At 35.3% G+C, this 11,412-nt stretch overlaps 2 protein-coding genes across 2 annotated transcripts; one reads left to right on the top strand and one right to left on the bottom strand.

Annotated features, from left to right (window-relative positions):
• LOC141702137 (uncharacterized) lies at positions 1–5,706 on the top strand. The gene is made up of 5 exons (XM_074505827.1): positions 1–1,991; positions 2,317–3,309; positions 3,526–3,751; positions 4,359–4,501; positions 5,084–5,706. The coding sequence occupies exons 1-5, from the start codon at positions 345–347 to the stop codon at positions 5,381–5,383; spliced, it is 3,309 nt and encodes a 1,102-aa protein (XP_074361928.1). The 5' UTR covers positions 1–344; the 3' UTR covers positions 5,384–5,706.
• A 603-nt stretch (positions 5,707–6,309) lies between these two features.
• On the bottom strand, positions 6,310–8,911 carry LOC141702124 (uncharacterized). Its single transcript, XM_074505806.1, has 8 exons — positions 8,090–8,911; positions 7,860–7,893; positions 7,547–7,774; positions 7,363–7,452; positions 7,206–7,271; positions 7,010–7,101; positions 6,876–6,923; positions 6,310–6,790 (listed from the first exon to the last, which is right to left on the bottom strand). Exons 1-8 carry the CDS (start codon positions 8,461–8,463, stop codon positions 6,673–6,675), a joined length of 1,050 nt encoding a protein of 349 aa, XP_074361907.1. The 5' UTR covers positions 8,464–8,911; the 3' UTR covers positions 6,310–6,672.
• Between the last annotated feature and the right edge of the window lie 2,501 nt (positions 8,912–11,412).

Here is an 11,412-nt window from a genome sequence, read left to right as displayed (position 1 = left end):
ATAAAAAGTACACTGAACATCTGAATTCTAATCCCCAGATTTCCCTAGCTTTCTCCATTACGACAACGCACGCACGCCCAATTTAAATTTTCAGGTCATCTCTCTCTCTCTCTCTCTCTCTCTCTCTCTCTCTCTCTCTCAGTCTTCGATCTTTAACTCCTTTTAACTCACCTCATATCATTTAAAATTCACTATTACAAGCCCTAATATATTCATATGCGTATGTGCTTTAATACTTACACGACTTTAACTAGTGTTTGATTAATTCAACTTATAATCTATTCAATTGAGATCATTTCTTGTATTACAATTACAAAGATTAAATTAAAATATTGTATGATCAAATGAAAAATGGAGATGGCAAAAACTCATCAGATCAAATTGGTGAGTTTTTGCCATGGCAAGGTCAACAGCAATTTGATGAAAGTTTCGATCTTTCGCCTGTTTCGTCGCGATACTCGTCGTGTGGTGAGTCGGAATTCGATAGGTATTGTAGTGCCAATTCGGTTATGGGGACCCCTAGTATGTGTAGCTCTGTTGGGCCTTTTCGTGATGCTGAATCGGAGTTTGGGTCGTTTAGGAGTTTGGATGGGTTTAGTTTGGGAGGGAGTTTCGAGAGGAAATTCGATGATAAGAAGGTAAGTGAGTTGAGTAAGAGGATTGAATCTAGTGATGCTAGGATTGGTTTGGAGAGGAGGAACGGTTTAGGAATTGGACGAGGGTTGGTGAGGAATGATGGAGCGGTGAATTTGAATGATGATTCTACGGGTTTTATGGATTTTGGTGTGGAGGGTAGAGCGGGAGAGATTCCTGACTTAAGTAATGCTTTGGATGAGGGGCTTTATGGTGAGGATGGTGGCGGGCGTGTCTTGAAATGGGATTGTGCTACGTCTGGGGTGATGCTAAGTAGTGATAATGATCCCGTGCTGCAGAAAGAAAATGTAGAAGCTGACCAGGAAGCTGTGTCTACAAGTGGGGTTGCTGTTCTTAATGGTGATTCACATTGTTCTACAAGTATTGATCGAGTTGACAGTTGTTTAGTAAATACAGAAACTGATACGGGATTTGACGTGGTAAATGGTGGAAGAAGCTCAGATGAGGGTGAAGCCTCGTCTAGGTATGAATATTCAGAAGGTGAGGATTCGTTGTTTGGGTATGGTACAGGTGACGAGAAGCAGGTTGATTCATATGATAAAAGAATCATAGGTTATCCTCAAGATAAAATTAGGGAAAATGAAAATGCACTGCGTATGAACTCATCTGTGGCATTTGGTTCGGATGACTGGGACGATTATATGCAAGAAACATGTGCCAATCCTATAACATCGATGGCACCGGATGACTTGTGGGTTCAGAAACAAATAACTGCTGGAAATGATACCAATATTTTACATTCAACTTATGCATCTAGCAATAGGTTACAAAATACAAGTTTGCTAGTGCAACAAGAAGGTGCAATAAACGTTCTTACTAATGGCAATCAAGTACAAGATGCAAATGAATTAAATTCGGATATTGAAAGTTATTCTACAGAGAGTCTTCTGAAATGTGGTAAGGCAGGGGAAAAATATACGTGCACTGATAATTATAAATCTGTAAGTCTTAGCCAACCAGCAGACTTGCCTCAGATGTGTCCTGAGAGAGATTTATATGTGAAGGAACATGATCTGCTAGTAGAAGACCTAGCTTTGAAAGCAGGTTTGAATATTGGCGAAAATAAATTGAAAGGCGTACACTTGTGCACTAGTACTAAAGAAGAAAATAGCATTCTTTATTTCTCTGAAAGTGAGAATGATGAGAACACGAAACAGCAGTTGAATTCTCCTTCTGAAGATACATTAAGTCAGCTCCATTCCAGTCCAGTGGAAGCTTCTGAAGTTTTATTGAAGGAATCCCTTGAAGACCAGATATCAAATTCATTGCAGGCACAAAACAATCTAAATAGGACCATAAAGGAATTTCCTGCTCCTAATCATCCGGTACCAGTTGAGGTCAGCAAACTGCTATTCTCTTCCCTTAACTGGCTGGAATATCTTACTGTGCTAGTATAAAGGTTTAAATTTACTTTTCTGATACATCAAGTTGAGTAAATAAATGCTTGATATATGAATGGTTCAATTTTTTAAAATATGCATTCTATATATATGCCAAGAAATAGGTAGATTTTTGATACACATATGAGTAGTACTCATTAATCTTTACATATCTTTGCAGATTTAAATGTTTTAGTGGATTATATATCCAATTCATATACTAATATTCTAAGTTTAATGATGCTTCTGGTGTGATTGTAATTAGTTTTGTCATCTCTTGCAGGTCGGAAGTCATAAAACAAATGAATATTATGACGAGCTTGTCCATGAGATGGAAGATATATTACTTGATTCTAATGAATCTCATGGGGCTAGATTTGTACAGAGTAATAGGTCATCTCTGTCCCAGATTAGTATGCCACTAAGAGATGGTGGATCTACAGCTTCGACTTCTAGTTCTGAAAATGCTAATGTACTAATGAACCGCCCTCTGAGAATTGATAAGGTGGATGTAGTTGGTGCAAGGCAAAAGAATGGGAACGTTTCACTGAGCGAACGACTAGTTGGAGTGAAGGAATACACTGTTTATAAGTTACAAGTGTGGAGTGGAGAGGATACATGGGAAGTTGAAAGAAGATATCGTGATTTTTGTACTCTATATCGCCGGTTGAAGGCATTATTTTCTGATCAAGGCTGGACTCTTCCTTCTCCTTGGTCCTCAGTAGAACGAGAATCTAGAAAGATTTTTGGAAATGCTTCTCCAGCTGTCATTGCAGAGAGAAGTGTTCTTATTAAAGACTGTTTGCAGTCTCTTATTAATTCTCAATTTTCATCCAGTCATTCAAGTCCACTGGTTTGGTTCTTGTCCCCAACAAAGGATGATCCCTGTTTACTGGCATCTGGTAGTGAAATGCTTCAGTCGACACTCCCTACTGGAGATGGCGTGGGAAGCATATCTGCCTTTGGCACAACTATATCCCTTGTTGTTAAAATCTGGCCCAGCAAATCTAAGAAACAGATTCTAGAAGCACAACATTACACATGTTCGGGATGCCACAAACATTTTGATGATGGAAAAACCCGCATACAGGATTTAGCACAGACTCTTGGATGGGGGAATCCTCGTCTTTGTGAGTACAGCGGTCAGTTATTTTGTGCTTCATGCCATACAAATGAAACTGCTGTCTTGCCAGCCAGAGTTTTGCATTCCTGGGATTTTACTCAATATCCAGTTTCTCAAATGGCTAAGTATTACCTTGATTCTATCCACGACCAGGTAAACTAATGCATGTAGCATGTAATTTATATAATTAATTAGATTTACTTTTTATGGGAAAATTTGGGGAAGGCACAGATAATGGAATGATGTTATTCTAAGTCTCCTTCGATGTCAGTTCCATGTATATGTGTGTGTCTGTCTTTATTATTTAATTATGTTATTTTAATCCAACTTTCTTGGATTAACTTGTTTTAATCTGTTATTTCCCATCAGCCCATGTTATGCGTCAGCGCAGTCAATCCTCTACTTCTCTCAAAAGTTCCTGCACTTCAACTTGTTACGAATGTTAGGAAAAAAATAGGAGCTATGCTTCCATATGTTAGATGCCCTTTCCGCAGAACCATATTCATAGGGCTTGGATCTCGGAGGTACCTTCTTGAAAGCAATGATTTCTTTGCACTTAGAGATTTGATTGATCTTTCAAGAGGTGTTTTTGCAGGTTCGCAACTTTACTTGAAGTTTATTACCTTTTCTTTTTTACTAATTTGCTAGAACTTTATTAATTTTTTTTTGTGTGTGCATGTTGTTTGGAAGAAATTCTATTCTAATGGTAATATACTCAGGATGTTTGTTCTTATACTAAGAACTAATAAATGTAGGTATAGTTATATGCGGTTCTACCTCCATTTTTCCTTTCTCAAAAATCAAAATTAATCTAAACAAATGTTACATAAGCATTTTGGATCATCTCCGAATTGTCAAGGGGTTCTCTCTAGTCTCTACTAGTATATTGTGTATGAATGTGTGTGCTGGTGGAAAGTTTTAGCATGTTGACTACCTTTTGGGCTTGGGAAAAAAATATTGGATTTGGATACTATATTGAATGTTTCCTTTGACACTTTTACATAATTTAGGGCTTGAAGTTTGTTTGTCACGGTATCCAGCTCACACTTATATGACCTCAAATCCTGCCTTGAACACTTTGTTTTGAAGGAAGCATAAACATGCTTTACTGTTTATTTATTACAAGCTTCTTAAACCTAGTCATGGAATATCATTTTACCTCCTCTTTTGATGTACTCTAAATCTTAATATTTTGTTTTCAGCGCTTCCGGTTATGGTAGAAAATGTCTCAGAGAAAATCCTGGAACATATTACAGAGCAATGTCTTGTATGCTGTAATGTGGGTGTACCGTGTAACGCTCGACAAGCCTGTGAGGATCCATCGTCTCTCATTTTTCCTTTCCAGGTAAGCATACATAACCTTCCACATTATAATTTCAGGTGGTTCTTGTATCAAGTTTCACTCTGAGAAAAATTCCCTTATCATCATTGTTTTAACTTTTAATATTTCAAAGTATGACCTTGTGGGAAGGATATGAACAAAACCAATTTGATCTGTTTATTGGTAACTAAAGTAATGTAGAAATCAGTCTCTTTGAATAGTTAATACTCCCTATTGCTTCTTTGTTTGTCAAGTGACCCAAGTCTTATTGAATTCTCGAAGTATTACTAGTATATAAGAAACAGAAGATAACACCTCACTGTTTATTTTGCTAAAGTTCCTAAAACTTAGTTGACTTTAAGCTAGAAGAAAGAACCTAAGAATCCATTACTTGCTTTATATAGATTGAGTACTACCGGTGGTCTAGTACACACTGTAACATGTAAGCTAGTTGCAGGGATGTACATAAAAAGTTGAGTCATCATTATAGAACATCTTCCTTGAATTGAAAAGGTTCACCGTTCATGTACTAAAAGTCTAAAATTGTTAATCCTGTAAATTGCGGTTAAGTTACTGTGGTTTTTGATCGGTAGTCTGTAATGACAGGAAGGGGAGGTTGAAAGGTGCAGATCCTGTAAGGTGGTTTTCCACAAACCATGCTACAAAAAGATAGCAACTTGTCCGTGTGGAGCCCATATAACCAAGAGGCTTGAAAGTAAAGACAGTATGGATACCGGAGGTGATGCATACGGCACGTTGGATATGCTTAATAGGCAGGACGATTCCTGGTCATCAGCTAACTTTCTGTCTGGACTGTTCTCGAAGGCAAAATTGGAGAAGTTATTTGGGCATAAAGATCATGATAATATTATCTCAATGGGTTCATTACCAAGCTCCTCCCTGTGAGTGCCTGCATTTTATACCATACACCTATACTGTAGTTGTCAAACCAGAGTATGTATTTCTATCTGGCTGGCCTGTTGGTATACCAAATTTAAGAGAATGGTGAAGCTCTTCTTTTTGTGTGTATATGTGTTTGCATTGTGAAGGCTAAATTTTTTGGGAAACTTGATACTGTATACTGTTTGTGCCTGTTAGCTTGCAAAAGATAGAGTTCTAGGTTGTATACTTGTATTGTCTTCACATAATTTTTTTTTTTTATCATTTTTGATGTCAACATTTGAATACTTGGTAAACTTAATGTCATAAGCCAGCTTGTTTTTCTTATACTAGCATATAGCCCGTGGCTGATTATAATATTTGCAATTTGCTTAATATATAAAAAGTAAATTATAAAAGATAAAAATTAGGTATTATTGAAATTAAAAAAGTTAACTTTTTGTATGTATGGTGATACTGATGGATTTAAAATATGAATTATTTTCTAATATTAAAATATGAATTATTAAAATTAAGTTTGGAAGTATTTGGTTTTCTGTGCAATAAATGAGAAAGAAGTTGAGGGAAATTAGATGAATTGTAGTTGAAAGAGTTTGTAATTATATTAGATACCTGATTTAACATATTTAAATAAATTATTTTTGTTTTAACTTTATTTTGGAAGGTGAAAACAAATATTTTAAGAAGGTGTTAACCAACCGATCAAAGGAAACCATGTTTCGTTTATAATAATAGATATACTTATTTTATGTAATATGCTTATTTTATGTTGCTAATTGCAAACATTATGTCATAATGGATATATCTGGTAGAGATCTGAATAAAGGAAAAAGAAAAAAGTAAAAAGATTAAAGACGTACTACTACCATTATTTACTTTTGACTAGCTTATTGCCTTTCACAGGTCATCAATACACTTGCACAGTAGCTCCATAATAAAACTTTTTTCGCTTTTGTATTAATCAGAATTCGAATAATCGAATTTTCCTAACCAATTTCCAATAATTTCCACAGGAAGCAAAACACACACACACAAACAACCAATTGCACATATTTTCCCTTGTGTGACTTGTGCACACATGTATTTAGCTATTACTAATACACAAGAACAAGAATTGTATACACCTTAATCCTGTTTCGAGAATTGGTAACTTAACATTTATCGAAGCTATTACCGGGCTTCGTCCTCATTGTCGAGTAGCTTGTGTGTTGCTTTATCCGCATATAATCAAGAACTCCAGCTCTCCGTACAAGAAATTTTCTCGACAGTTTTTTACAGCACTATATCGATCCAAATTAGTAGACACAATGGTAAGATGAACCAAACAATGTTGAAAACACAGAGTGTTTGAGCTTCATTATCAATACAAAAACGCCATAACACGGTATGTGTAACAGAGCTATCGACAAGTACCTGCAGATTTCAGTTTTCGACATAATTTTGTATTAGTTAGCGAGCACTCACACAAATTAACTGATGAAGACTTCAGATGACATACCATAAAGGAGCATGTGTATTTGATAGGTCAAGAAATGGATATGGCCACCTGTTTAGGGTGCAAATATGCAGCTCTGTAATTAGTACTTTGATGTCGAATTCATGACAAGCTTGCTATAAACAGGAGTTTCTTACCAGGTTGACAGAGCTGAGTGTAAAATCCACTGGAAAACAACGTAAACTGTTGTCCATAGGAAGAAATACGCAATTCTGAACCAAGGAAACCGCTGAAATAAATTTGGACAACGTATATCAGAAACATCGATGATTCAAGTTGCAAACTGTAATCAGTAACGGATTATATCAATCTCAGAGTTGCACTGAAACTTACCAGGCTGTTCAATGCGGCCTCACCAAGCAGAAAAACGACGTTGATTGAGTGCATACTTATTAGCAACTGCAGAAGTGTGATTATATTTTTAAGAACTTCAAAGCTTAATATGAAGATATTGAATTATTAGCAGGTCATACAAAGAAAGGAAACTTACAAAGTTGAGATCGTAATCTTTGCGTGTTAGAAATGGTACAATTATCAACCAGAATACACAGTCTGTTAGCACCACTGCACCTGCATTCATCTGGTTGCAAGACAGAGGTAATCGCGGTAAACTAATTATTTATAACTCAACAACAGAAAATCTTGCATTAGTATTTCAAGTTTTGGCAAGTTACCTGGAAAATAACTTGAAAAAGGTAGCCCCAAAAACCTGCAAGTTCGCGATCTTGTCCATGGCACACAAATTCTTTGGTTGAAGTGGCTACTTCACTATATTTCGGTGTCTCAGAAGTATGCAAAGTGCCTTGCTCAGCATCTCCTTCAAGCTCCAGGTTAGCAATTCTGTCACCGCCCACTTTTTTGTAGTGCTTGTAACATCCATTTATGGAGATTAAGGATCCTAGCTACAGTTTGATCTTGAAAACATAAATACACATTGCAACATAATATCATGATTAAAACAAAAGCATTGAAGGTTGTAGAACATACCCCAAAATATATGGTAATCAAAGTAAAAGTCCACCTGTTTAGCAACCAGTGTCATTAGCAAGAAAACTCGTTGTACTTAATGCTGAAACAAGTGTTATAATTCTAACATAGGAAATAAGAATGTCCTGATAAATCTTTCTAGTAGCTTTAACAGTTTACTATTTAAAGAAATAGCTGATGGAACATGCAACAGTTTGGATAGCGAAGGAGATAAGAAATTGACAACTTACTGAGTGTAGTAGCAAAATATTTTGCCACCATCAGCTGCACCGTTTAAACTCAGCATTATTATAAGCACAAAAAAAGCATCTAGCCGATATACAAGCAACCACACTGGATGTATTCCTCTGAGGCATGGCTTCCAGAGTTCATCCTCGTACAACAATCCACCACATGTTTTCTTTTCTTGTGTTTCTCTGCTTTTACTTCTTGAATTCTGAGGCCCTTCGTACCTTGTAATTAGAAACACTGTTAAGGCAATAGATGCCATAATCCAAATGGCACAAATTAAGGCCCTCCAGTTCAACCAGTAGCTTGCGGTGGTTGTGTCAGCGGTTACAACTGGATGCCAAGAAGCTTTTGAGGTTCCTGTCAACACATTCATGTTGTTAATAGACTCTGATTCTCTGTGCAGGGCTTCTGATAAATTAATAAAAATATTCCGCTAGGATATGAGTAGTTTCGTCTCTGGCTTGTATCGTTAAGTACTCAAAACGATGATGGAGATTACTTAATGGTAAAGCATCTGTAGTTGATCTTGAATACTGAAAAACAACAAAAATCCTCAAACATTCTGACTCTCATCAATGACCAAAACTTGCCTAACTTGCAGAATTTAGTGTATTTTATTGCATTAGATGCAAAGGAGGACACTAATAAGTCGTTAACTGAAAGAAAAGGTAAGGCTAGGAGGGAGAGATAGTAACAGGGGAAAGCAAGCCCCTGCAGTTGGTGTGTAGTGGTGGTGTAAGAAGAATATATGCTTTGCTTAATGAGATATTTGAATATTAGAAAAAGGAGAGGGAGAGGGAGATTATAAAAGTGTGTTCTGCTTTGGACATAAGCTGCTTTAATCTTCTCCAGTCCTGTCTGTCCCCATTCTAAATCTTATAACTATGTACCTCTGTAGCAGAGTCCCATACTCTCGTAGATTCCCATGCAAATACTAGTCCATGTACTCTACTACTTTATATTATGTCATACATGTGTGCGTATGCAATGAAAAACTAGTACTATTACTTATCTCAAATGTGATTTGTGTTTAACACCCCTCTCTCTCTCTCTGCCTCCCAATCTCTCTCTCTCCCTCCCTTTTAACAAGTTTTCATATTAATAGCAAGTCCTAAAAAATTAAAGATTATGGGCCTGTTTGGCCAGAACTTATAAGTCACTTATTGACTTATAAGCCCGTAAGTACTTATCGAGGACTGTTTGTGTACCTAACTTATAAGTCAGATTTTCAACTTATAAGCTGATAAGTTGAATGTTAGTAATGACGTACTTTTTCTCAACTTAATTTGATTTTTTTGCGTTTTTATTAACTTTAATTTTAAAAATTATATTTTTAAATGTTAATCTAATCTAAAATTCAGGAAATAATATGATTATATTTAAAAATTATTTATTTTGATTTATTAAATTAAAAAAAATTATGACTTATAAGTGAAATTATCCAAACACTTATATAACTTATAAGTATTTATTTACTTATCACTTATAAATTACTTATTCATTTTAAGTCATAAGTTTCTTATTTTAAGATTTCCCAAACGGGCACTATGTGACTATTTGAGAAATTTTAAAATAAATAATTTATTATTTAAAATGAAATAGTAATAAGTGATAAGTAAATAAATACTTATAAGTTATATAAGTGTTTGAATACATTTCTTTAAGTCAGATTTTTTTTTACTTAAATGAACTAAAATAAATAACTTTTAAATATAATTATCTTAATTCCATAATTTATTATTAGACTAATATTTACAAATATATATTTTAAAACTAAAACAAATAATAAAGCGAAAAATCATAATAAGTTGAGAAAAAGTACGTTGTTGCTAATATTCAATTTATCAGCTTATAAGTTGTAAATTTGACTTATAAATTGGGTCGACAAACAGTCATCTATATAAATAGTTAACTTATAAGTGGGAGGCAAACATGCCCTGCATGAGTTAAGTACCAACTTCTATGACCCTGCTGCATGAAGCTTTTGTTTCCCCTTGAATTTTCTTCTTCTGCATTACTTTTCTACAGAACAAATCAGCATTAGTTTATTAATGAGTGCTCTCTGTTCCCAAGTACTAAACTTTTTAGAGAAGGAGACATCAAGGATCCACCTCTTATTTTAATGCAGATGCGTTTTTCAAAATCTCCAATGCCTTTGAGTCTTGAGATGCTTTTCGAATAATGAAGATAAAGCTAGCTTATCAGCTTATGTTTGCAATGCTACATTGCCCAAGTTGTCGGTAGGATGGTCTTTTGAATCAGATTGAACTCAATGCTTAAAATTAGAAAGACTGAGTGAGTATAGAAGGATTTTCAATGTCACTTTAGTACCGTAAAATAGATATCTGTTTAAAATTTTAGCATAATACAGTATAGTTGTGAATCCATTACCCATTAGCCATAGTAGTTGTGTAAGCTCCAGCAGAATTTTTACTTTCTTTCTTGATGTGAATCAGCTTGTCACAAGCGCGCCATGGGAACCTAAGGAAATGAGGATGATCCATTTTTTGCATTGTAGACGCCCTTGTAATCAAAGATCATAAGAGATGTGGTACAGAAAAAGCATTTGCATATACGCTGTCAATCCAATTCACTGCGACAACATGTGTCCAGGTCTTTGCATTCTTCAAGGACTTCACTGCCAAAGTAATGGCTTCAGCGTCGTTCCTTGCCAATTTTTTTCTTTAACATCCTCATATCATCGCCTCGCCATCCCCTTTGTAAAAGGCTTAATGGATATGTTTTTGGGTTAAATGTTTTTCACTTCTAGAAAAAAGCTTTCCAAACACACTTCTGAAACATAAGTGGTTTTTATTAGACTTTTCTACGAAATCTGGATATTCTTTTACAGGTAGATGAGATGGAACTCAGCCCTAACACCAATCTCTGGGAATTCACAGCAACATCAAACCATTGACGCGTGAAGCATCATTTAAGCAATTTATAGCCACTACTTCCTCGCAAAGTCTGCTGACATATATCAAGTTCCGATCTCAATATTAAGAAGAATAATTTCATTCTCATCCTTGGAAAATGTTGATGTTTCTATAACCAACTGAAATGACCAAAGCTTTGCAGAAAATTGTGCTAAAGCTCAAAATATCATGGAAATCGCCTATCAATTGGTTATTATTTCCAAGAGTTGATAATACTCTCTATAAATTTCGGTTACTATTTTACTTGCATATAAATCTGCAAAGAACATTTTATGGCACTCCTCATCAATGAAAGGAACAAGAAGCAAATTGTCAATTTCTTTTGAAAAAACCATATTTGTTATACCGGTCTAAACCATTTCACAAGAGCATAGCAGCACTCCTTT

This window comes from Apium graveolens, unplaced genomic scaffold, assembly GCF_009905375.1.
Source record: "Apium graveolens cultivar Ventura unplaced genomic scaffold, ASM990537v1 ctg4685, whole genome shotgun sequence".
Taxonomy (NCBI): Eukaryota; Viridiplantae; Streptophyta; class Magnoliopsida; order Apiales; family Apiaceae; genus Apium; species Apium graveolens.
This window is presented reverse-complemented; position numbering and strand designations above follow the sequence as displayed.